General features: G+C 44.8%; 1 protein-coding gene across 1 annotated transcript; it reads left to right on the forward strand.

Moving 5' to 3' along the window:
* Positions 1–270: 270 nt before the first annotated feature.
* On the forward strand, positions 271–19,109 carry RNFT1 (ring finger protein, transmembrane 1). The gene is made up of 9 exons (XM_033171625.1): positions 271–391; positions 5,423–5,856; positions 8,603–8,679; positions 10,875–10,975; positions 12,925–13,078; positions 15,451–15,609; positions 16,996–17,061; positions 17,416–17,517; positions 18,141–19,109. The coding sequence occupies exons 1-9, from the start codon at positions 363–365 to the stop codon at positions 18,273–18,275; spliced, it is 1,257 nt and encodes a 418-aa protein (XP_033027516.1). The 5' UTR covers positions 271–362; the 3' UTR covers positions 18,276–19,109.
* The last annotated feature ends 3,667 nt before the right edge of the window (positions 19,110–22,776 follow it).

A 22,776-nucleotide genomic window follows, 5' to 3' on the forward strand; every position in this document is an offset into this window, starting at 1 on the left:
TACTGATTTCAGTGGGCTTAATCTGAGTGGAATTTAGCTGCGGACAACAAAACAGCATTATTACTCTTATTGCTATTATTACTATTATCCTTAGTTATTACTGAATATCCACCCTACGGGGCTCAAGGAAGCCGCGCTCAGCTTGTCCTCCGCCTCGCAGGCCCGGCTCTCCCGTTGCCATGGCGACCGGGCCCTCCGGGCCTAGCTCTCCTCCCTCCTCCTCCGGCCACTCCTCTTCCTCCCCGGGCCGGTAGTTGGAACCTGCCCGGCCGCCCCCCCCCCCTGCTTCGGATCCTGCCTGTTTACTCGCCGGCGGGGATGGAGGCTGACGGGAGGCCGCGGCCTCAACAGCGGCGCTCGCCATGAAGTACCGGCCGCCGCGCTATGAGAGGTAAGGTGGGTCAGGAGGGAGAGAGACCCCGCCGCGGACCCCGAAGAAGCCCGAGCAGATCCCTTCCCCTAGACTCGCCGCCTCTCGCTCCCTTTCCCCCTTCCTTCCTTTTACTATAATCCCACAGTATATAAACTCTTTCGCCGCCTCCCCCCTCTATATAATATCATTTATTAGGCCAACCAAAGGAGAGCGAGGGGGGAGAGGGAGGGATGTTTAATGTTGATTTTGAAAGCTGTTTTCCGTGTCGTTTCTGTGTCCCTTGATCCAAGTATTGCCCTAATGTTACGGACTTTGGGTTTGTTTGTTTTTTCCTTACAGGCCGACGAAGCTACCTTTTTTTATTTTCTGGGACACCTTCCCTCCCCCAGCTTTCACTTTCTCAACTTCTTGTAAGAAGTTGTGGTGGTTTAAGCTTTCCTGCAAGGCCCCTTGACTCAGGCTGCAGGTGGGGGTTGGATTGCATAGCTGGCAACTTTTCCCTTTTCTTGCGAGGAATCCTATTCGGAATAAGGGAATTTCCCTTAAAAAAAGGAAAAAGTTGACAGCTATGAGTTGGAGGGGGGGGGGAGATAAGCGGTTTGGTTGTAAGCGCCGCCCCATGCCCTCTGTAGCTGCTCAGAGACCCTGGGGTTATAATAGCTTCACACGGGACCGGGCTGGGCTCCAGGATCATTTTGTTGCCCTTCTGTTGATGCTGGTGACATCATTTTCTGGGACACGGTTTGATTTTCTCTTCTTTTTATTTTATTATTTTATTATTATTATTATTATTAAATTTTCCAAATTTTGAAATTACAATCAATCAAAATAAAAAGAGAATTCCATAAATTCCCATGGACTTCCCTCCTCCCCTTTGTGGGTCCTTAAGTTAACTTTTTTTCCTCCCGCATCTTCTCTATTAATCCAATTCTATTAAATCTCCATTACAACCATAGTCCAATGTTCAACTACAAGTATCATTCCAATCCCACGAATAATTTCAATAGTTTACAATGATTTTTTTAAAAATAAATTATATTTTCCCCATTCCTTATTAAAATTTTGGTCTTCCCGATTCTTAATTCTTCCAGTCATTTTTGCCGTTTTGGCAAAACCCTGTGTGTGTTTGCCTAATAATAATAATAATAATTTTTTATTTATACCCCGCCCTCGAAGCAAATCCCAGAGTACTGAATGGTGCTCACAAGTGGGACCCAAATGTTCCTCCCTTCAAATATGCTATGGTTTAGAATGGGTTCTGGGACCTATTTGGATGACCTATTTGGAGACCATTAAGACAACTCCTTCCTCTCCACCTGGAGAGACATTTGTACCTGGGGCCCACTGCAACTAGTGGGGAAAGGTGGGGAAGCCAACTGTAGGTGGTGTCTGGAAGCAATGGCAGCCAGAATTAGGCTGACAGGTGGTTGAGGGTAGACTGAGGTAGGTGCAGTCGTGCCCCCATCACCTGAGTGAACCAGGTGCCACTGCTTGAGGGCTCTAGATTCAGGTAGGTAGCCGTGTTGGTCTGATGCAGTTGACCAACTTGAGGGCTTTCTGCTACCCATCAGAAAATAGTCTGGGGTCAAGGAACCCAATCCTTTCCTACTGGCCTCTGTTTTTTATCTGACACTCTGTTATGCCTCCCTTCCTCCAAGGAGCTTACAATGTCACATATATCAGTGATTCCCAATGGGTGGTCCGCGGACCCCAGGGAGTCAGCACAACTCACCCAGCACCACTTACACAACAAAAACTACCATAGAAATATCAAGATTTTCAAAAGTATGGAGTTCATGGCTTGGCTTTTGAAAAACAGGGCGTCTGTTGTACATAGCTAATTGGGAACCACTGTCATACATATTTCCCCCCCCCCCTCTCGCACCCCCATTTTATCCTCACAACAGGGCTAGGCCAACAAGTACTGACTGGCCCAAGGTTACCCAGGTTGTTATTATTTTTAATTGGATTTCTTAACCAGCCTTCATCATAAGGTCTTAGGGTTGGTTGAAACAATTTTAAAAGACAAGATTAAAACCAGTTGGAACTATTTGCAATCAAGAGAATAGGCTCGGTTCTAAAATATATATATCTTGGAAATCAAATGCCACCTTAAAGAGGTGCATTTTCAACATTCAAAAAAAAAAACTACAGAGTGAAGGTCATAAAATCATAGAGTTGGAAGAGACCACAAGGGCCATCCAATCCAGCCCCCTGGGGAGGTTATTCTACAGATTTGGGGCTTCCACAGTGAATGCCCTTTTCTTGGCCACTGCACCCCCACACCATGAAATGTTTGAAAGTGGTGTAACTTCTAAAAGGCCTTATGACTGAGTGGAGATTCGAACCCAGGTCTCCCTCACGCTCCAACCACACACACCACACTAGTTTGCCACCTCTGCTTGTTGATACATGGATTTCTGTTTATGAAACAGGAAGACCCTGTTACTTTTGGACAGGTGTGGAGAACCTTTGGCCCTCCAGATGATGCTGAACTACAGCTCCCATCATCCCTGGCCATTGGTCATGCTTGCTGGGGCTGGTGGGAGTTGTAGTACAGCAACACCTGGAGGGCCAAAGGTTCCCTACCCTTGCTCTAGGAGCAGGGTGACAGGAGACTTAAGGTTGGGTACATGCCATACATGATTTCCCCCAAAGCATCATGGGAACTGCATTTTGGCAAGGGTGTTGGGAGTTGTAGCTCTGTGAACTACAGCTCCAGGATTCTTGGAGGGAAGCCATGTGCTTTAAATGTATGGTGTATACCAGGCATGGCCAAACTTGGCCCTCCAGCTGTTTTGGGACTACAATTCCCATCATCCCTGACCACTGGTCCTGTTAGCTAGGGATGATGGGAGTTGTAGTCCCAAAACAGCTGGAGGGCCAAGTTTGGCCATGACTGGTGTATACATAGCCTAAATATTATTTAACTGGAATTATAAGTCTTTTGAGTTAGTTTCCAGAATTTGATCTCCAAATGAATAGTTATGATTCAAGGAATCTAAGAGGTGATCCCTTGTGACCACTCAAATTAGAGAATTACAAGGATTCTCTTGCTAACAGAGTTGCCATCTGCCATTTCCTGTGTACTTTGTGATATGACTTTAATAATAGATATTTGCAGCACTTGGCTGGGGACTTTTATATTAACCAAGGGCTATTCTGTGCAAGGATGCGGGTGGCGCTGTGGGTTAAACCACAGAGCCTAGGGCTTGCCGATCAGAAGGTCGACGGTTCGAATCCCTGCAACGGGGTGAGCTCCTGTTGCTCGGTCCCTGCTCCTGCCCACCTAGCAGTTCGAAAGCACATCAAAGTGCAAGTAGATAAATAGGTACCGCTCCGGCGGGAAGGTAAACGGCGTTTCCGTGCACTGCTCTGGTTCTCCAGAAGCGGCTTAGTCATGCTGGCCACATTACCCAGAAGCAGTATGCCGGCTCCCTCAGACAATAAAGCGAGATGAGCGCTGCAACCCCAAAGTCGTCCGCGACTGGACCTAATGGTCAGGAGTCCCTTTACCTTTACCTATTCTGTGCAAAGGTTCCTGAATAAGTAAAATTTTAACCACCTCCATGCAGTTCCTTCAGTTTTCACAAACCTACACCTGTCTCGTAAATCTTTTGAAGGCTGAACATACCACAGACAGAGTCATTTAATCTGTGTTTGAGAACCACACAGGGCCAGCCTCTGGCTGGCTAAGGTTCTAATGGAGCCCTGTATGCCCAGACTCAGCAGACAGCTGAAGATCTATCAGAAGCTGCTGTATACAGACTAGTAGTCCACCTAGGTCTGTATTGTCTACGTCAGGGGTCAGCAAACATTTTCCGCAGGGGGCCGGTCCACTGTCCCTCAGACCTTGTAGTGGACCGGACTATATTTTGGGGGAAAAAACCCCCACCAACTCTCCCCTCCCTTTTCCACAGCACCAGACAAGTCCCAGTGGCTGCTTACCTGTGCCTTGCGAGCGGCAGGGGCTGGTGGCGGTGGAGGGACGATGAGTGGTTCGAAAGGGCTGGCTCCAGAGAGGGGCTGCTTTAAATGGCGCTCAGCCAACCACAGTTCAACAAAGCCCAGCCCCATTCCTCCTCTAGGCAGGAGGGGAAAGGCCAGGAGGAGGGAGGGAGGAGACTCCGTCGCAGTGTGTGTGAGGGAGAGCAGGGGGTGGGGGTGGGGGTGGCGCAGCCTGAATGGTCAGAATCCCCATGCAGATCCAGAAGGCAATTGGGCCGGATCCGGCCCCCAGGCCTTAGTTTGCCGACCCATGGTCTACGTTGACTGGCAGTGACTTTCTAGGGTTTCAGATAGAGGTCTGTCCCAGCCCTACCTGGGGTTAAACCTGGGACCTTCTTCATGCCAAGCACATGCTCTACTGCTAAGCTACAGAACTTCCCCTAAAAAAAGAGCAAGATTCTGGTCCTCATGGTTCTAAATCAAGGGCTGATTCAATTAGAAACATGGTATGCTGACTTAGTCAGACCAATTGGTCCATCTAGCTCTGTATTTTCTACTCTGACTGGCAGCAACTCTCCTGGGATTCAGGTGGGTCTCTCCCAACCCTACTGGGAGTTGCCAGGGATTGAACCTGGCACCTTCTGCATGCAAGGCAAGATGCTCCACCACCGAGCTACAGTTTATGAATGAAGAAGGTGCTAGTCCTTGAATGTTACCAATTCTAATGCATTGTGGTATCCTTCACCAACACGTACTGCCTGACACCAAAGGGAGATATAGTCCAAAACATTTGGAGGGCACCAGGTTGGGGAAGGTGTCATTGTGGCCTCCCATTCCTTCTGGGAATTGGCAATTAAGGGAACTTGGGAGGGATAGGAAGACCTGTACCAGAGGTGACACTGCGGTGGCAATACTGAGCCACAGTGGAGCAATAATGCTATTGCTAATATTGCCTCTTAGAACTGGCTTTCAGTGAGACATCACATCAAGAGATATTACTTAGCCTATGCTAAGCTCCCAAGAATGAAGATCTCTCTCTTTTCCTCCCTGTACCAGTTCTTTTTCTTTCTTTTTTTAAATGGCTTCTTTGTTCCTTCTTAGGAGTCATCTCGTCAAATCCCAGCAATTTGGAGCAGATCACCTGCAGCCTGCTGCCATGCAGCCCCACTCAAATAACCGCCACTGCGCGGCAGGAAACAGCAACGGTACCTCAGCCTCTCAGTGCACTCATGGAGCAAGGTCACCAGGAGAAGGATCTTGCCAGCACGGAGGGGACATCCACATCCAGCTAAGCTCTGCTCTGGGAGAGGCAGGCGAAAATGCTGGCTCCAGGCAGCACCTGCAGTCAGGGACTCAGAGCCATTCTCGCTCCCACTCCCACAGCGAAGCTCGAGGGCCTCAAGATGGAAGCGCAGATTTGGAGGAGCAGAGCGGCAGCTCCCTTTCCGAGCTCAGATACCTCTTCCACTGGCTGCACAAGAGTCTCCCGTACATCTTGATCCTGTCCATCAAACTCCTCATGCAGCACATAATGGGTAGAGTACAAGACATTGCGTGCTCTGGAGACAACTGCATTTATTTGGGTTTGAGGTTGAAGGAGAAGCAACAGGTTGTGCTTCCGGGCCAGGGGATTTAAACAGTTTTGCGCAATCTTGAAAACTAGTTTGCCTTTTCCCGGTTTCCCTATGAGCCTTGATCACTGGAAAATTTTCTTGGCCAGTTTCTGGCTTCTGAGATTTCACCAGACACCACCCACATGATTCCATGATTTGCAAGAATAAGGACTATAAGCTTATTTTTTTAAAAAGAAAAACACTTAAAGCTGAAATTTTCAAAGGGTGGTAGAGTTTTGCCCTCAGTGCCACATATTCTGTGCTTTAGCTGTGCTTCTGGAACTGAAACACAAATTCAGGCTGGGTTTAAACCTGTTGCTTCTTTTACTATCCACAATGCCCAGGATGAAGACTTATTTCTGCCTCTATTTTCAGATGGGATTTTAAATTGAAAACTGGCAGCTTTATTCCTTCTTACCCTTTTTACAGGTTGAAATTAGGAGTGGGGAACCTCAAGCCTGGGGGCCAAATGTGTCCCTCCAGGCAATCACACCCTGCTCACAGGGTCCTGCAGCTCTGTCATGTGCTTTTAAGTTTCAAGCCCAAAAAGGGGGAGGAAGAACCTCAGGATGCTGCTTGAAATTGAAAAGTTCATTGGAAAAATTACAGTTGCCCTGTGCATTTCATTGCCTTGCCTTCTTCAGGTCCACTGTAAAACAACAAGGACACAAGGAGTGTTCAATGTGCTTCAGATTCAACAGCATTACACCAGTTGGTTTAAACTGGGGATGGGGAACTTGTGGCCCTGCAGATGCTGTTGGACTATGACTCCCCCATCATCCCTAATCATTGACCATGCTGGCTGGGGCTGATGGGATCTGTAGTCAAACAGCATCCACAGGGCCACAGCTTCCTCATCCCTCCTGTAAATGAAAGAAATGATTAAAATTATTTATTTATTCAGCAAATCTTTACGACACTTTTAAGGAACACAATCAATATAACAAATTGCAATTCAGAACCGTTACTTAAAACCAACAGCTGTCTAAAAGCTTGCAAGCACAACATGCTAATCAAACACAATATCTTATTTATATTTGTATGTTCATGGTTTTATTAATTTCACTGGGACTATTCTGAGTAGGTAGGACGCAGCCCCTCTTAGCTTGGCTACCAAGGCTTGGCAAAAATTGAGAATCCCTGATCATAAGCCCCTGCACTACTATGTCCTTATGCACAGAGTTAAAGTTATCACTGTACCGTTCCCAAGATCTTCCTGAGAGTCCTCCTCCCCCCTCTTCTCTTGGGGCTTTCCATTCTCCTTTCCCGCTCTGCTGATGCTGAGAAGCTGCTAAAATGCATTTTAGCTTTTTCAGTTTGTTCTTTTGTGGTCATATACTCAGGGACCCTTGGCTTACTGCAAAACTAAAATTTTGAAACATCAGGTGTCAAAATCTGCAGCTCCCTTCAACCAGAATAAAAATATTTCTGAAATGCACCCATTCTTTTTTCCATCACTGGAGAATGGTTCCACGATGGCTAAGGACTTTTAAGCAACAGAATGGTTTTAAAAGTGCCAACCTGTCTTACAAGTCCTGAAACATTATTAGCCCATCAAAATGGACTAGCCAGCAGATTTGGGCTAGCCATCGTTGGCACACAGGATGCAGTCCTTGGAATTTTTCCTGAATAAAAGATCCAGTTGACATAATCCTTCTCCTTAGTCATTTGGAAGCAATTTTTATTCACAATGGGTGGGGCTGTTTCCCATTGGGACTGATAGGGCGTAAGGCAGGGAGCCCAACAAGTAGGTGGAGCCAGAGCAAATGTCTGGCCCATCTACAGCCAATGACAGGTAGAGTCAACTGACTAGCTTTGCCCCCTTTCTCCTCCTTGCTGAGTTATGCAAGGGGCAACACTGAGACCAAGGAAGACAAAGGTGACAGCCAAGGCCACCTGCTGGACTAGTTGTAAGAGGCAGACAGGTGGTGGCTGGTTGAGGTTAGACTGAGGTTTATGGGGCTGTGCCCCATTTGTACTAATAGGCCAGCTGCCACTACAACAAGTGACCCGGTGAGTGGGTGTTTATTGGCCTGATGCAAATGTATATAAAAAGATCTCAAGACGCTGCCGAGTTAATGCAAATGTAAACAACGATGCAAGTGTTGTTTGTTTGATCTAATTTATTCCAGCTTGATTTATTAGATGCAAACTCTCCCCAGTGTGGTAAATAGCTTGAGATCTTTCCAGCCAGCCAGCATTATGCCCTAATTGCATAATAGTGAGGAGGATGGGGTGGAATATCGATGAGCAGGGAAACGGCGGAGAGACGGCAGTAAATGTGAGAGAAGTCTACTGCAATAACATTTTTCCAGCTAGTGGAAGCCCCTCAAATCTTGGCCTTTAGCAGATACTGCTGGGCCGTGTTTAGACCTCTCCCTTCAGCAATGACAGCTAGAAGCATGCTCATTACTATTTAATTCATTTGAATTCTCACTAATCTGATGATTTGTATAGGGTGCAGTCACAGCCATGCAGTGCAGCAGTGCCCCTGAGTATAGTGGCTAATTATTTTTGTTCTGTTGTCTAAAACAGTTATAAGATATACTATGCAATGCCCTTTTTGATTTTGCTGCTTTGTTTTAAAAAAACAAAAATTAGTTTGATGCATTTTTTGGTTCTTTTTCTTTTTTCCCCTGTTTTGTAATTTACCCTTTTTTCCTAATAGGCATTTCTCTGGGAGTTGGGCTGCTAACAACTTATTTGTATGCAAACAAAAGCATTGTAAATCAGGTTTTCCTAAGAGTAAGTATTGACCTCTCCGGCGAGGTTGTAAGTATTTTTTTAAAGCTTCACTTTACCCAGGAGATAGATGCGTTCTTGACAGAAATGTGGAACAGAGTGTTAATTTGACAACACACACATTCCTCTTGCTTAAAATAAAAAGGTTGATTTAAGAACAGCTACAAAAATAGAATATAGTTATAATGAACCATTTACATAGTATTTCCCCCCACCTGCTTTGATGCAACCTGAACATTTCTGCTGCACTCGGCACAAACTTACTCACTACATAAAGTTGCACAAAGGGCTCTGCCATACTTTCCCCTCCCTCCCTCCCTCCCTCCCTCCCTCAAAGTCTAGCCTGGGGAAAAGTTCTGTGAAACTTGCAAACTAGCTCACTACTTTGTGGCTGTGCTGGTCTCAACAAAGGTAATACATTATAGCTGCCATCATATATACAGTAATTGTCTTCAGTCTGGCTCAGCTATCTTAATATTTTTGCCAGCTAGCAAAGGCCTTTCTCTTAAACTAAGGCTTTTGGGGGAATGAAGTGATTGACCAGCAGGGCTTGCAACAAAAATGTTGCAGTGTGAAATGCTCCTGTTCTGAATGCCAGCCAGTCATGCCCTTTCCCCAGATACTCCATTCCATTCCCCTCTTGTTTCCCCTACTCCGCCATTCCCTGCAGCCAGTCAGCATTCCATATCCACCAAGCATGCTCAGTTCTCACTAAGCTGTTTTGGGCTCCCTGCCCGTTTGCAGGGGCAGGTTTGTACTTGTTGCAAATTGTAGGATTGTCCTAAGCTTCCCGAGACATCCCATTTGGTGCATGGATGGCACTGTTCTGGTTACACAGCAATCCACACAGTCAGATAATGGGTCCGCTCTCAGTATATAGGTCTTTACATCTTGCCTTGCTGCTATTTGTATCTCATGTGGCATTATTTTTCTCCCATTATGTTTTATTGGCATTGCTTTGATTTGGGTTATAGGGTCATCCTACTTGTTTGGAAGGCAAAGTATAAATAATGTGTGCAAACAGCTTGTCATGTTGTAATAAAAGAAGTCATCTTTCCATCTTTGAAGAGGGGTTGAAAACAAGAATCCTGAGCATGGTTGTTCTGAAGAGGCAATTTCCCTTAAGGCTCTTGAGAACCACAAATCAAATAGTTTTTGAGAAATCAGTCTCTTTAGCAAGGGATTTCCTGCAGAATTTTTGTTTGTTTGTTTGAAAGATTGCATGGGGCATCGTCTCTTACTCCTCACCTAGCACTGAAAATCTGTTGTTTAAAGCAGGTGTGGGGAACCTTTCGCCCTCCAGATGTTGTTGAACTGCAACCCCCAACAGCCTCAGCAAGCATGGCCAATGCCAAGGGATGATGGGAATTGTAATTCAGCAGCGTCTGAAGAGACAGACGTTCCCCACACCTGGTTCAGTGGGATAAACCGCTCAAAGAGTTGGGTTAATAACTACCCATGTGGCTGTCTTTTTGTGTATTTATCTACAGCTGTTCTTGATCCCCTTTGGGGGGGGCAAGGGGGACTGCTTTAGTTCTTCGGAGTCACTCTCTCATTCCAAGGGTGGTTCAGGGTGGGCTGTCAGCTTTGTAATCAAGTTGGGGCCAATTCACAGTAGGGGCTTCTTAGTGACATAGGCTCAAGTGTGGCATCACATACAAATATGTACATTTGCATATTGCATATGAAATACCCCCCCCCCAAAAAAAAAGAAATGCAACCGTCAGGAGTGGAATTTCTCTGCTTTCCTGCAGCTTCTAAAGGTGTTTGGCAGGGCCATTAGGAGGAATGTCATCCCCACAGGTCCATAAGGATATGGCTCCCAGTGGTGCTACCAAGAATCTTTAAAAACCTTCCCATTGAATTCAGTGGGGCTTAATCCCAGGTAAATGGTGTTAGGACTGCAGCCTTAGATAGCAGAAGTAGCAGTCCGGCTAATTAAGTGGAGGGCACGTTGCCTCTGCCACTTGTTGAACTTCATCTCCCATCACCCCTAATCAATGGCCCTACTGTCTGGGTCTGGTTTATTTGGAGTCCCATCCCTAGGCCTGTACTCTGAAAACTCGCTTACAAAGCCCTCTGAGCTCAGCAGCCTCTTTTAAATGGAGAATGAATGGCAAAATCACAGCAGCCTAGCATCTTGTAACTAGAAAATGCAGTCATTTGAATTAACCATTTGAAAACTCTTACTCTTGCAGGAAAGGTGTTCCAGACTGGAGTGTGTTTGGTTATTGGCATTCCTAACAGGATCCTCTCTCCTTCTGTATTATACGTTCTACCCTCAGTCTCTTCATTACAGGTAATTCTGTGCAGGTTAGAATTTTCCCCCCTTCTGAATAGCAGTAAAAACAGTCTTTCTTGATGTGTAATACATCCAGACCACCATCTATACCATACATTTAGAGCACATGACTTCCCCCGCAAAGAATGGGAACAGTTTTTTGTTCAGGGTGCTGAGAATTATAGCTCTATGAAGGGTAAACTACAGTTCCCAGGATTCTTTTTTGGGAGGACGATGCTTTAAATGCATGGTGTGGGTGTGACCTTACTCCCCAAATGTGCTGATGATGGACACAAGGTGCCTTTAAAAAAATGGGTGGGTAATTTATTTCACTACTGTTTATTTCAACAGCTTGTATCCTGCTTAACACTGTTGCTTGTAAACAGTGTACAATAAAGTTACCCCCCCCAAAAAAAAGATACAACTGAGATAAAATGGGTTAAAATGAACCATAAAATTGGAAAAGCTTACTCAGAATGCCAGATTCACATTGTTACCAGTGAACCAGTTACTAGGGGACCAAACTGCAGGTGTCGCATCCCTTTATGTCTTGTTTGTAGGCTTCTTCAGAGCATTTTTCTGTTCATGGTTGGAAACAGGATACTGGTCTGGGTGGTTCATTCCAGGAGGGCTTTTTATATGTTGGATAACATACTTGGATGGATGGAAGGAAGGAAGGGAATTATAATCTGGTCTTGAAAAGTCCTATTGAAGAATTAGTCGTTAAAAGTGAACGACTGGCTTGGTTTTTGCTTGCTACTCTGAACGCCCCATAGGAATAATAAATTTGTAAAAGGTGGCTTCTTGAGAACCTGCTAGAGTAGATGCAAGGCCAGATGACGTCTGCTAGAGGGCCCCCCCCCGAGATAGTCATCCTATTTGTTCAACCTTTGAAGTGTGGCAGTTTCACCAGTTGCATCTTAAACAAGTCTCCTCTGGCTGAAGGATCTGCCTTCCGGGTCGTTTTCTGCCTCTTTCTCCATTCCACAGGGCCTGCAAATCAACAGGCTTGTCTTGCAAGTGTCTCGACAGCAACTGCTGTTGGAAATGGCAGCCCTGTGTTGAGATCTCCAGCCTGTAATGTCTAGTCATACAGCTTACTAGGGGTGGGGTCCTCTTGCTTCAACATGCCCTGTTGCTGCCCAGTAATTTGGGGGAATGTCTCTGTGCATTAACAGCCCCATATTTTTGAACTGGGCAAGTCTTCATTTTGAGTAAGACTTAACGCTTGCCAGCTCTTTCTTTCCCTGACAGTATTATTCTAAACTGGGTGCTCTGGTTAATGGCAAATGTGTAATAATCCAACATAAAATGAATAAGTATGTGGAAGAAAGGCTCTCATGCCTGGGAGCTAGTGGAGGGGACTCCAAATTTCAGAGTCTGATATTTGCTAACAGCTTTCGAAACTACCACTGTTCTAGGCACATTTTGCAACAAGGAATTTCCTTAGCGCGAGCAGTTTGTGAGCTCTGGCTGCAGTACTGCGCCTAAGATTTCAGAATAAAACTGCAGAGTAGAAGGAAAGGGGGACCTTTTTCTGCCTTCCCACTTCCAGCCACTCTCTGAAGATTGGAAAAGAGACCCTCTTAAGAAGGGGAAACATGGCTTTGGGTTTTTTTTTTTTTGCAGTCTTCAGATGAGGTCTAGACCTGGTGAAAAATGAATATGAGATTTTAGCTGCAGTTCATTCATTTTCAGCTTTGCATTCTTGTTATTAAAAAAGTGTGCCTAGACATTCCATTGTTGTGCTCATAACCTTGGTTTAAGGTGTCATTTAGCTCCTGGCTTTCATATCTCTGTTTCTAACACTACTTGCTAATGGGGGCAGGGGGATGCTTTTGGTCATAGAATTCTGCTTGAAACGAGAAAGTGTTTTTGCATTTCCATTTCAAGGGTGCTAAAATACTTTCTGTGAAAAAATGTCTTCAACTTACAATCTCTTTTGCCTTCATTTTGTTTTTTAAAAGCTTGATCCTTTTAAGTCCTACTGTGGATTATACAAATTTCTGGGAGGTACTTTGGATCGTGGGGATCACAGACTTCATTTTGAAGTTTCTCTTCATGGGCTTCAAATGCATCATTCTCTTGCTGCCTTCTTTTATCATGTCTTTTAATTCCAAGGTAAGAAAACTTCATTGCTGTTTTTTTGGTTTTTTTAAAAAAAATTAAACTACATTTTAATATGAATTAGAAATACCCAGTTGTATCACTGTCACACGCTTAACTTCAGCTTGTGATGGTAAAACTTACTGTATTCCATTGCAACGAGAGAAGCACTTAGGTTTGCTAATTCCTAGGAGAGGCTTCCTTCCCATCAGAGCATGAAGGTTGAGCTTTCAGAAGGGCTGAACTGAAAGGGAAGGCATTTGTCGTAAGAACATAAGCAGAGCCCTGCTGGACCAGGCCGGTGGCCCATCTAGTCCAGCATCCTTTTCTCACAGTGGCCAACCAGATGCCTGTGGGAAACCCGCAAGACATCTCGAGCACAATAGCCCTCTCCCCTCCTGTGGCTTCCAGTAACTAGCATTCAGAAGCGACCCTGCCTCCAATTGTGGAGGCAGAGCCTAGCTAGTATGGCTAGTAACCATTGATGGGCAAATTCGTGGAGGGTAAGCCTAATCCCCTTTTAAAGCCACCCGAGTTGGCAGCCATCACTGGCTCCTGTGGCAGGGAGTTCCATAGTTTAACCAGTCAGTTTCTGGGATGGAGAAATGCCATAGGACAAGGTCAGGGGGAAAAACGCCTCCTTTTCCACACAACATTTCAGGGATTGCTGCAAAAAGTGCTGGATGCTTAGAGGTCCCCGATTGCTTTTAAATAAAAATAAAAATAGAGGTCCCTGATTGCTTAAGCACCTATGTGACTAGTTCAGCAAGCTGTTCCACTTATGCTAGAGAGGCTTCCTTTGCCCTTATAGCCAAATCCGACTGGGATCACTCAAGGGGAGTGAAGTTTGAGCCATCAGCAGAGGTGGGGAATGCAGTGGCTGTGAACAGCCACGAAGGAACGTCGGATGAAGAAGTAATGAGTCAGCTCTGCTTAAATAGTTTTCATAGCATGAGAATAAAAACATTGAAGTGAAGTGGGGCTAACACCTGTCTTAATAATGAATGGCAGCTTGCATTGGCCGAAGTGGTCTTGAACTGTCACTGCCAAGAAGTTAAGCATTACCCTTTAAAAAGAAAAAATGCACACCCTAAAATGCATATATAGTAATTAGTGGTGGAAGGTACTTGACAAAGTAATGATGTCTCAACATTAATGCTGACTTCTCATAACACTTTGATGTACGATGAAAGAACGGCAGGCCCTTCATCTGGCTTAAACTGTTTAGGTGAGAGGAGAAGGGCTTAATGACCGAATAAAATCTGGTTTGCTTTCAGACACAGGCAACTGGACAAAAATAAATCATTAAATATTATCTTGTTAGAGGTGAATAATGAAAATCCTGCCAGTTCAGCAGAGATCTGAGTTATTGATTTGGTAAAAAGAATGTCTGGGAAGCTTTGCCAAGCAGAGATTCCTGGTACTGCTGCAATTTTATTTATTATGCTAGAAAGCTGAACTCCTAAGAGCTGCCTGTGTTCATTTGTATGATGGTGCTTTTTTTTAATTACAAAAAATAGATATACCTCTTCACGGGCTTCAGCAGCTGCTAACCCCATGGGTTGTGTCCAGTGTTAGTCATGCTCAGTGTAGGCCCATGAAAATAAATGGATATGATTTACATAGGTCTGTTGATTTCAGTGGGTCCACTCTTGAGTAGAACTTAGCTTGCTGCAACCCTATCTTTGGTCCAGGCTCCTGACATTTAAGCATGATCTGCAAGAGCAACAGTGGGGAAACTCTGGACCCCAGGTCTAATCTGAGCTGCCAGGCCCTACCCGGTTTGGCTCACGAACCCTGCCTACCCGCCCTGCCCCTGACATCAGGTGGCAGGTTAAAGACATGGCTTCTCTGCCCAAAATAGGACTTGCTATTGGCATAGGTAAGAACCCCAATTAGAATGAAAACAAAGCTCACTGGGTGACCTTGGAGTAGTCACTACCTGTTGTTGTTGTTCAGTCGTGTCCGACTCTTCGTGACCCCATGGACCAGAGCACGCCAGGCACGCCTATCCTTCACTGCTTCTCGTAGTTTGGCCAAACTCATGTTAGTAGCTTCGAGAACACTGTCCAACCATCTCATCCTCTGTCGTCCCCTTCTCCTTGTGCCCTCCATCTTTCCCAACATCAGGGTCTTTTCTAGGGAGTCTTCTCTTCTCATGAGGTGGCCAAAGTACTGGAGCCTCAACTGGAGTCACTACCTAGCCTACCTCAAAGGGCTGTTGTGAGGATAAAATGGGGGTTGGGGTTGGGGAGGGAATGGATGTATTAATATATGCCATCACAAGCTCCTTGGAGAATGGCATGGTAGCAGAGTTTATGGAAGCTTGCAGTGATGGGCGGGTAAGAAATAAGTAACAACGATCTTCTTTGTATGTTGTAAACCAGGGTTATTGGTACATGCTCTTGGAAGAGCTCTGCCAGTACTACCGCAAGATCGTTCCTGTGCCAGTCTGGTTCCGGTACTTTGTTGGCTTAAGGGAGCTGGACAGCGCATTGGGGTGGAGTCTCGGAGTCTTGATGGCCCTGCTCTACCTCATCCTAAAGGTAAACTCCGATTTGCTGCTGAACCTTCTTTTCTTAAAAACAGCATGGCAACAGAGGCAGCCTAGGTGAAAACACAGCAGCAACGCATTGCCGCGTGTGCGAGATTGCATGCACCTTGTCTTTCTAGGCCTCGGTTTCTTCAGCTAACAAATGGCAAAAACTATTTGTTCATACCAAGAACAAACTTAGTTGGTCTCTAAGGTGCTACTGGAAGGAATTGTTTTATTTTATTTTGTTTTGACTATTTTTCTGTGTTAACCTTGAGCAGCTAGAGCCATGTTTGGCTGGGGCAAGGGGCCCAGCTGGGTTCCTTAATATCAGTTTTCCCTGCACAGGAACCTCCCATCTCTCCCTCTAATAGAGAATGTGGATGGTAAGTTGACAGCCAGCCAGCCAGCCAGTGTGGAGCCACAAAGCAGGAGTAGTGTTGGCATGCTCTGGGGATCCCTGAAGTGTGTGTGTGTGTGCGTGTGTGTGCGCGCACACACACACACATACCCACATCCAGCTTAGTAGCTATTGAATGCTAAGTGTCATTTGGAAAAGATGAATGAAAAGCCAGGATGTTGGGGGGGGGGGCATAGCTGGCCAGCACACAGAGCAAGAACAGCCTTTGACAAAGCTATAGGTTGCAAACCACTGAACAAGACGGCCATTCTGGGACCAGTATACCTTAAGAACCTATCAAATTTCCAAGATTGGTATTCAAGGGAGACCCTCCTCTCTGTCCCATCACCCCCAGATATATATGGTGGTTGGTATGCTGTGTCTGTCTTAATACATTGTATTTACTGTAAACCAGTGGTGTCCAAACTTTTTTTCAAAGAGGGCCAGATTTGATGAAGTGAAGGACTGTGAGGGCCATTATTGGGCTTTTTTAGGGTTGAAGTTGAGCTTTTTTTAGGATTTTACCAAAGGAAATAAACTGCCACAGGGGCCGGATAAAACCAACTGGCAGGCAGGTTTAGTCCCACCGAAACGGACTTTGGATATGCCTGCTGTAAACTGACCTGTCTAGCCCTTGACAGAAAATCAGGGTAGAAATCTTTTGAAATAAAACAAGTCTTGATTGTGTTATCTTGCAGTTCTAACCTCAATTGGCTGAGATGAAGCCTCACTGAATTCAGTAAGGCTTACTTCCGAGTAAGCATGGTTAGGATAGCAGCAGTCTTTTGGGATTTATTTTCTCAGCCTCTACTGTTTTAACTTTTGGTCTTTTTTGTGAGCATCTCCCATTTTGACTTTAGCTTTATTCTATCTGTTCTAGGCTTATAGGAGAAAGCCCACAACTTTTAATTGTTGTTACATTACACTTAAGACCCCTTTAGTGTTGTTTTTTTAAAGCTCTTTACATCTATTTCCTCTCGTGTTATCTTAACTTTTCAGCTTTTGAGCTTCTTTGGAAATCTGAAAAATTTCAGACGAGTCTTGCGGATATTTTATGCACGACCAGTGAGTATTTGTACCCTCTTAAGAGCATTTTTCTTTTCTGTTTAAACAAACCAGTTCCCCGTGACATTCAAATTTGGAGCTGCAATTTAAAAAAACAAAACAGGGGAGGCAAAAGTCTGGACATACTGCTGTTGTTGGACTACAGCTCCCATCAGTCACAGTGGTGTCATAAACACACCAGACACCATGTCTGCAATATATGGATAACACTACTACTCTATCAGAGAGGACTGCTGCAATGATTATTTAAACTGTACATACCTGTGTATATTGTGCCACTACCTTCCTTTCCAAAAGGCCGTGTCTGCTGGAAACCAAGTATTTGAGCCTGTTCTGTACCTTGTCTCTTTGCAGAACTTCGGCGTCACAGCCAGCAAGAGGCAGTGTGCAGAAGCGGAAGACATTTGCTCCATCTGCCAAGCTGAATTTCAGAAGCCTGTTCTTCTCATCTGCCAGGTAACTCACCAGTGTTATTCTCCTCCCGCTGCCCCAACGTTGTTCTGAACAACCAAACAATTCCGTAGAAGCTTACCCAGAGTTCATCAGCGCATAGATCAGCAATGGCGGACAAGTTTCTTTGATAGGAGTGAAGAAAGTCTGCAACTCATTGCCCTCCACCAGGGATGGGGAGTTTCCGGCCTGGAGGCCAAATGGAACCCTCCACACCCGTTTGGCCCTTGGGACACCCCTCACCAGCCCTGCTTGGCGCTTGAGTGTTTTGGCCTGGCTGGGATGCACCCTTAAACTCCGATAATGCCTCTTGCTTGCCTGGATCAAGGATGGAGGGGTGTGTATGTGTGTCTGTGTGCAAAGGTGTACTTTACATTCATTGCTCCACCCACTTTTGCCTCTGGCCTCATTATTATTATTATTACTTATTAAATTTATAGACCGCCCTTCATCTTAAGATCTCAGGGCGGTTCACAAGATAAAAATACAGACTAAAAGCACAAGAGAGGGAATGCTGCCCTTGAGCCGAGCCCTACACCAGTTAAGGGATTTAAAAGTATGCTGAATGTCGTTGAGCTGCTGAGCTCCTTTGCACCCCATTGTACTCAAAGCAGCCTTTCTCATTTCAGCACATATTTTGTGAAGAATGCATAGCTCTGTGGTTCAACAGAGAGAGAACGTGCCCCCTGTGCAGAACCATAATCTCGGACCACATCAACAAGTGGAAAGATGGGGCAACTTCCGCACAACTACAGGTCTATTAAAAACCCTGTCGGACACAAGAGCTACAGTTTGAATGCTGGTCTTTACCGTTTAAGGGGGTTGGGTGGAAAGGCGGCATTAGAAGAAAAAGGTACTCAGGGGGTTAAGTCTACATACGTCCATCTCTCAACTGCTGCAGGACTTGAGTCCATTCAGACACAAAGCAACTTGCTTGAAAGCTGCTTTTTCATATTGGAAGTCACCCTTCAGTTGCTGGTTGTGTGTAAAATATGCCAGAGCTCTGTTCTTCAAGCTTGGTTCCCCTGGTGCCTTTGCACTAGAACGCCCATCATCCCTGACCATTATTGGCAGGGGCTGCTGAGAGTTGTAGTCCAATTTCATCAGGGGAACCAAGGCTGAATAACGTTGGTCGAGACGTGCTCAAAACTTTTGGCAATGCTGCAGGAGCAATAGCCTCAAATTCAGTTCCATGCAGATGTCTAAACCAGCCTGTTACCAGAGCACGAATAGGATCAGTATTGCATGTGACATGCTAAAAATCCAGTTTGCACAAACGTTGAGATTCTATATGAGCTACCACTTTATGCCACTTGGCTCCTGTAGAAGCTGCTGGTTCCTTATCCCTCCTGCCATTACAGCAGTAGCTACTTATATTCATGCAAGAAAGTCAGGAATGAATATTTTGCTTCATTATGCACACATAATTTTTCTACTTTTGTAAGCCTGGATTTTTAAAAAGCAAAATCTTATACTATATTTTGTCATAAACAACTACATTTTATTACAAAGGGGAAAGAGATCTATTTTAGTGATACTTAAGACAACCACCTGTGGTATACCTAAAGATTGGTGAGAATAAAAGCAGTTTAAATCTATTGGTCTGGGATTTCTCTTACTACCTCTTCTGCACGTATACGTTTTCCAACATATCATCAGTGAAACTGCTTATAAAAGTAACCAGTAAAAAAACACCTCAATTCTCAGACGGTGACCATTTTGCACAGGGGTTCTGTTCCTGGCACCCACATGCATCCATGGAGCGTGCAGAAGCCCATTCCACCCTCAGTGGACCTGTGCATCAGTGGTCACACATCAATTGTATTTGTGCAAAATGGTCACTGTTTGTATAACATAAAGGCCTACAAGCCAAACATGGCACTAGATGTTGTTGGATTCCCAACTGTCATAATTCTCAGCCACTAATGGGCTACAAGTTGCCCATCTATCGTAAGAAATTAAGGTATAAGCACAACATTTGGCTGGACAGCACATCAATAAACTTTCTGAAAAACAAGTCTGTTAACTTGGAACTAGATCTAAGTCATGACTATTCCTGTTGACTGAAGAGTTGTGACTTACTTCTGTGTCACTGAGCAGTCATTTCACTGTATAGCAAAGTTATGCTGTAGAAGGGGTGTGTATGTTGTTTCTTTTAAAAAAACAAACTCCAAATTAAGTCTACATTTGGTTTGAAGAGCCCATCAACTGCCCCTTGATCTGCAAACTTCGTAGCAACAGGAACTGCAAGCCGAGAGGGTGGACAGTAAATAAATAATCAATATTCATACATTCATTCAAAGTTGCATTTAATTGCTATTTACATCCATTTGTTTTGAAATAAAGTATATATTATTACAGTAAATAATACAGAATGAAATGCAGGGAGGGCGTTTCTACCCCTCATACCATTCTTAGTAAGGCAGCTGTAGAATCTGATTCTTAACAGATGGTTTACAAAGCCAGCTAAAGTCTAGCAGAAAGAACACTTCCTTAAAGCATACAGATGAAAATAAAAACCACCAAACCTTGAAGCCCTTATGCAGCTTTCCCTCGCTTCCTTTCCTTCCCCAAAGGCTCAGACACCATGATGCAAACATGTTAATTTCTGAAGATGCCTGCACAGTTCGAGACACCAGAGGTGATGAAACCTAGATCCCCATTTGCTCCTCTTCCAAGAGCTTAGGGACAGCTGCTCACACCATCAAATATACTAAGATGTCGTTGAGAAGAGAACAGGGATCCCTTTAGCATTGCTGCTGCCCAGATTTGATTCATATCAGTAGAGCTCAGAAGAGTTTGCTGAGCAGATGCGTGTGGCTCAGCAATGTTTGGTGGGTTGATTAGCATCCTCTTGCCAGAGAGGACAAGATAATAATATGGCAGCTGGGGTTTTCTTTTTCCCTTCCAGGTTCAGACCACCTTTCCTCTTCTGATATGCATACTGGAGTGGGGAAGCAGTGGCGCTCCAAAGGCTGCTGGTCTCCCAACAATCTCACCCAGCAGTGTCAGTGGAAAAGGATGTTGGTAGTAGTCTAGCAGCATGTGGAGAGCCACAAGTGTCGCCAGCCCTGCCTTAAGACTCCCAAAACAGTAAGAAGAACCAGTTCATGCATAAACCTGGGCAAGGATTCTTAACACACTTCCCTCCCGTGATAATGGGAGCTACACATAAAATTGGGCTGACGGTGCATAGCACCCAGGCCATCTACGTGAAGGTGGGGTGTGTGTGTGATAATCTACATGAGCCCACTTTGGCTGGCTGAGTGTTATCAATGTGGGCCTTATGCAATTAGAAGAATGCAAACCCTGTGCCCATTAAACAGCATACAGATCCCAACTAGTTACTATTTCTTGGCAATTCTGGGAACCTTCACTTTCATAAACAAGAACAGGAGCAGTAAACGGGAAGGGGTGGCCCCACCGGACACAGCAACACTGTAGATCCAGTGTGGGCAACCGTTGGCCCTCCAGATGTTGCTGTGCCACAAGTTGCATCATCCTTGGCCTTTGGCTGTGTTTGCTAAGGCTGATGGGAGTTGTAGTTCAGCCACACCTGGAGAGCTAAAGGTTACCCACACAGGCTCTAGAAAAGATGTCCTTCCCTCAACTAGGTTAGAGCACAGGGGTTGTAATGAGAGTCAAACACTCGAATGCTGTCTAATCTCACCCCGAATTCCCATGGGTTGCAAAAATTCAAATGCACCATGTATTCAACAGGGAATGGCAATAGTTGAGATTTTAACACACCCACCCATAGATCTCTTGGAATGGGAGGGCGCTCAGGCCAGCTGACCTATTCACTTCTCTGTTCCTCAAAGCGAACAGTGGAATACAATTAGCACTGCTTACATTTCACTATCATGGATCTCTAGTGGAAATAATACATGGTTCAAGTTATCAAATTGTAATGCTTAAATATGTGGTTAGCCTCAGCAGGTATTAATCCCATTTTTTAATAATATAATGGTACAAAAATCTATAAAAATCAAATTATAGCAAAATCCCAAGATTATAATTAAAAAAGCACATCTTGTACAAAATAAATCTTAATTCCTATACTTCAATGAAAACTTTTAAGACTTTTTTTTTAAAAAAGAAAGCACTTAAGTTCTCTGACAGTCACTGCATTTCACACACTAGCATTCTTTCTGAAGTCATACAGGAGTAAGAATCCCACTCCTTTTCAAAGTCTTGTGACTAATATAATATTGATACTATAACAGCTATATACAAAGAGAGATACAGAGAGAGAGAGAAATCAAGGTTTGGATATCTATTTATACAAATAAATACAGGATAACCCCATATTGCATAGTGTGTGCTTGCTGTCCCAAGTCAGGATTCAAGAGTTTCACAGTTCGAAGATGATGAACACAGTTTAGGAAGTCGACTTAAGTGAAATGATTAAACTGGAAAGCACAGATTCAAAACACTTTTGCCACCTTCTGCTGACCCTATTAGCCAACCCGATGGTTCTATTTACCCATAGCAGGACCACACACAAGATCACCAGAGATCTCTCATTTTAGGGAAGAGGTAGGGCTAACCCACTACCAAATGGGGCTCATTCTAAATTCAGCGCTCATATGACTCCTGACCATTTCCATGGGGCCTGCCAATGTCATGGTTTCCGGATGTTGTGGGGCTAAATTTCCATCAGCCTTAAACCAGAATGGCCAAAGGGCAATGGAAGCTGTGGTATACAACATCTGGATGGAACCATGTTTGGCTACTCAACATAATCTGTCACACCCCCAGGGAATTGTGCCTAACAGAACACTCCTGCTACTCAGAAGTAAGTACAATGAGTTCAACAGGACATACCCTGAGGCAATGGCACGTGGGATTCTAGCACAACTGATTTCTGGCTTTCACAGTCAAAGCACAAGCCATCATCCACAACTATACTGCCTCCAATACATAAAACATGAGTGAACGGCAACGTCAGCTTCACTGCATACTAGAGAAGTGATAAACATTCGGTTGTCTATAGTGTCACGGAAGTTGCCTTGATGCAGAAGTGGGGCAACTCTGGCCCTTCAGTTCTAGACTCCGACTCCCATCACCCCTGATTGGCCACGCTGGCTTTGGCTGATGGAAGTTGGTAATCCAAAAACAACTGCAGGGCCACCACCCCTTGCCTTAGCCTGACTTCCCTTGCAAAAACAAAATGTGGAAAAACAGGTCAGCCCTAATAGCTCTTCAAAGCTAGCAAAAGCACCCAGGAACTGCAAAGTTGTGCCCAAGGCCTGGTTGAGACGT

The sequence above is a fragment of the Lacerta agilis genome, chromosome 15, assembly GCF_009819535.1.
Source record: "Lacerta agilis isolate rLacAgi1 chromosome 15, rLacAgi1.pri, whole genome shotgun sequence".
In the NCBI taxonomy this organism is placed as follows: domain Eukaryota; kingdom Metazoa; phylum Chordata; class Lepidosauria; order Squamata; family Lacertidae; genus Lacerta; species Lacerta agilis.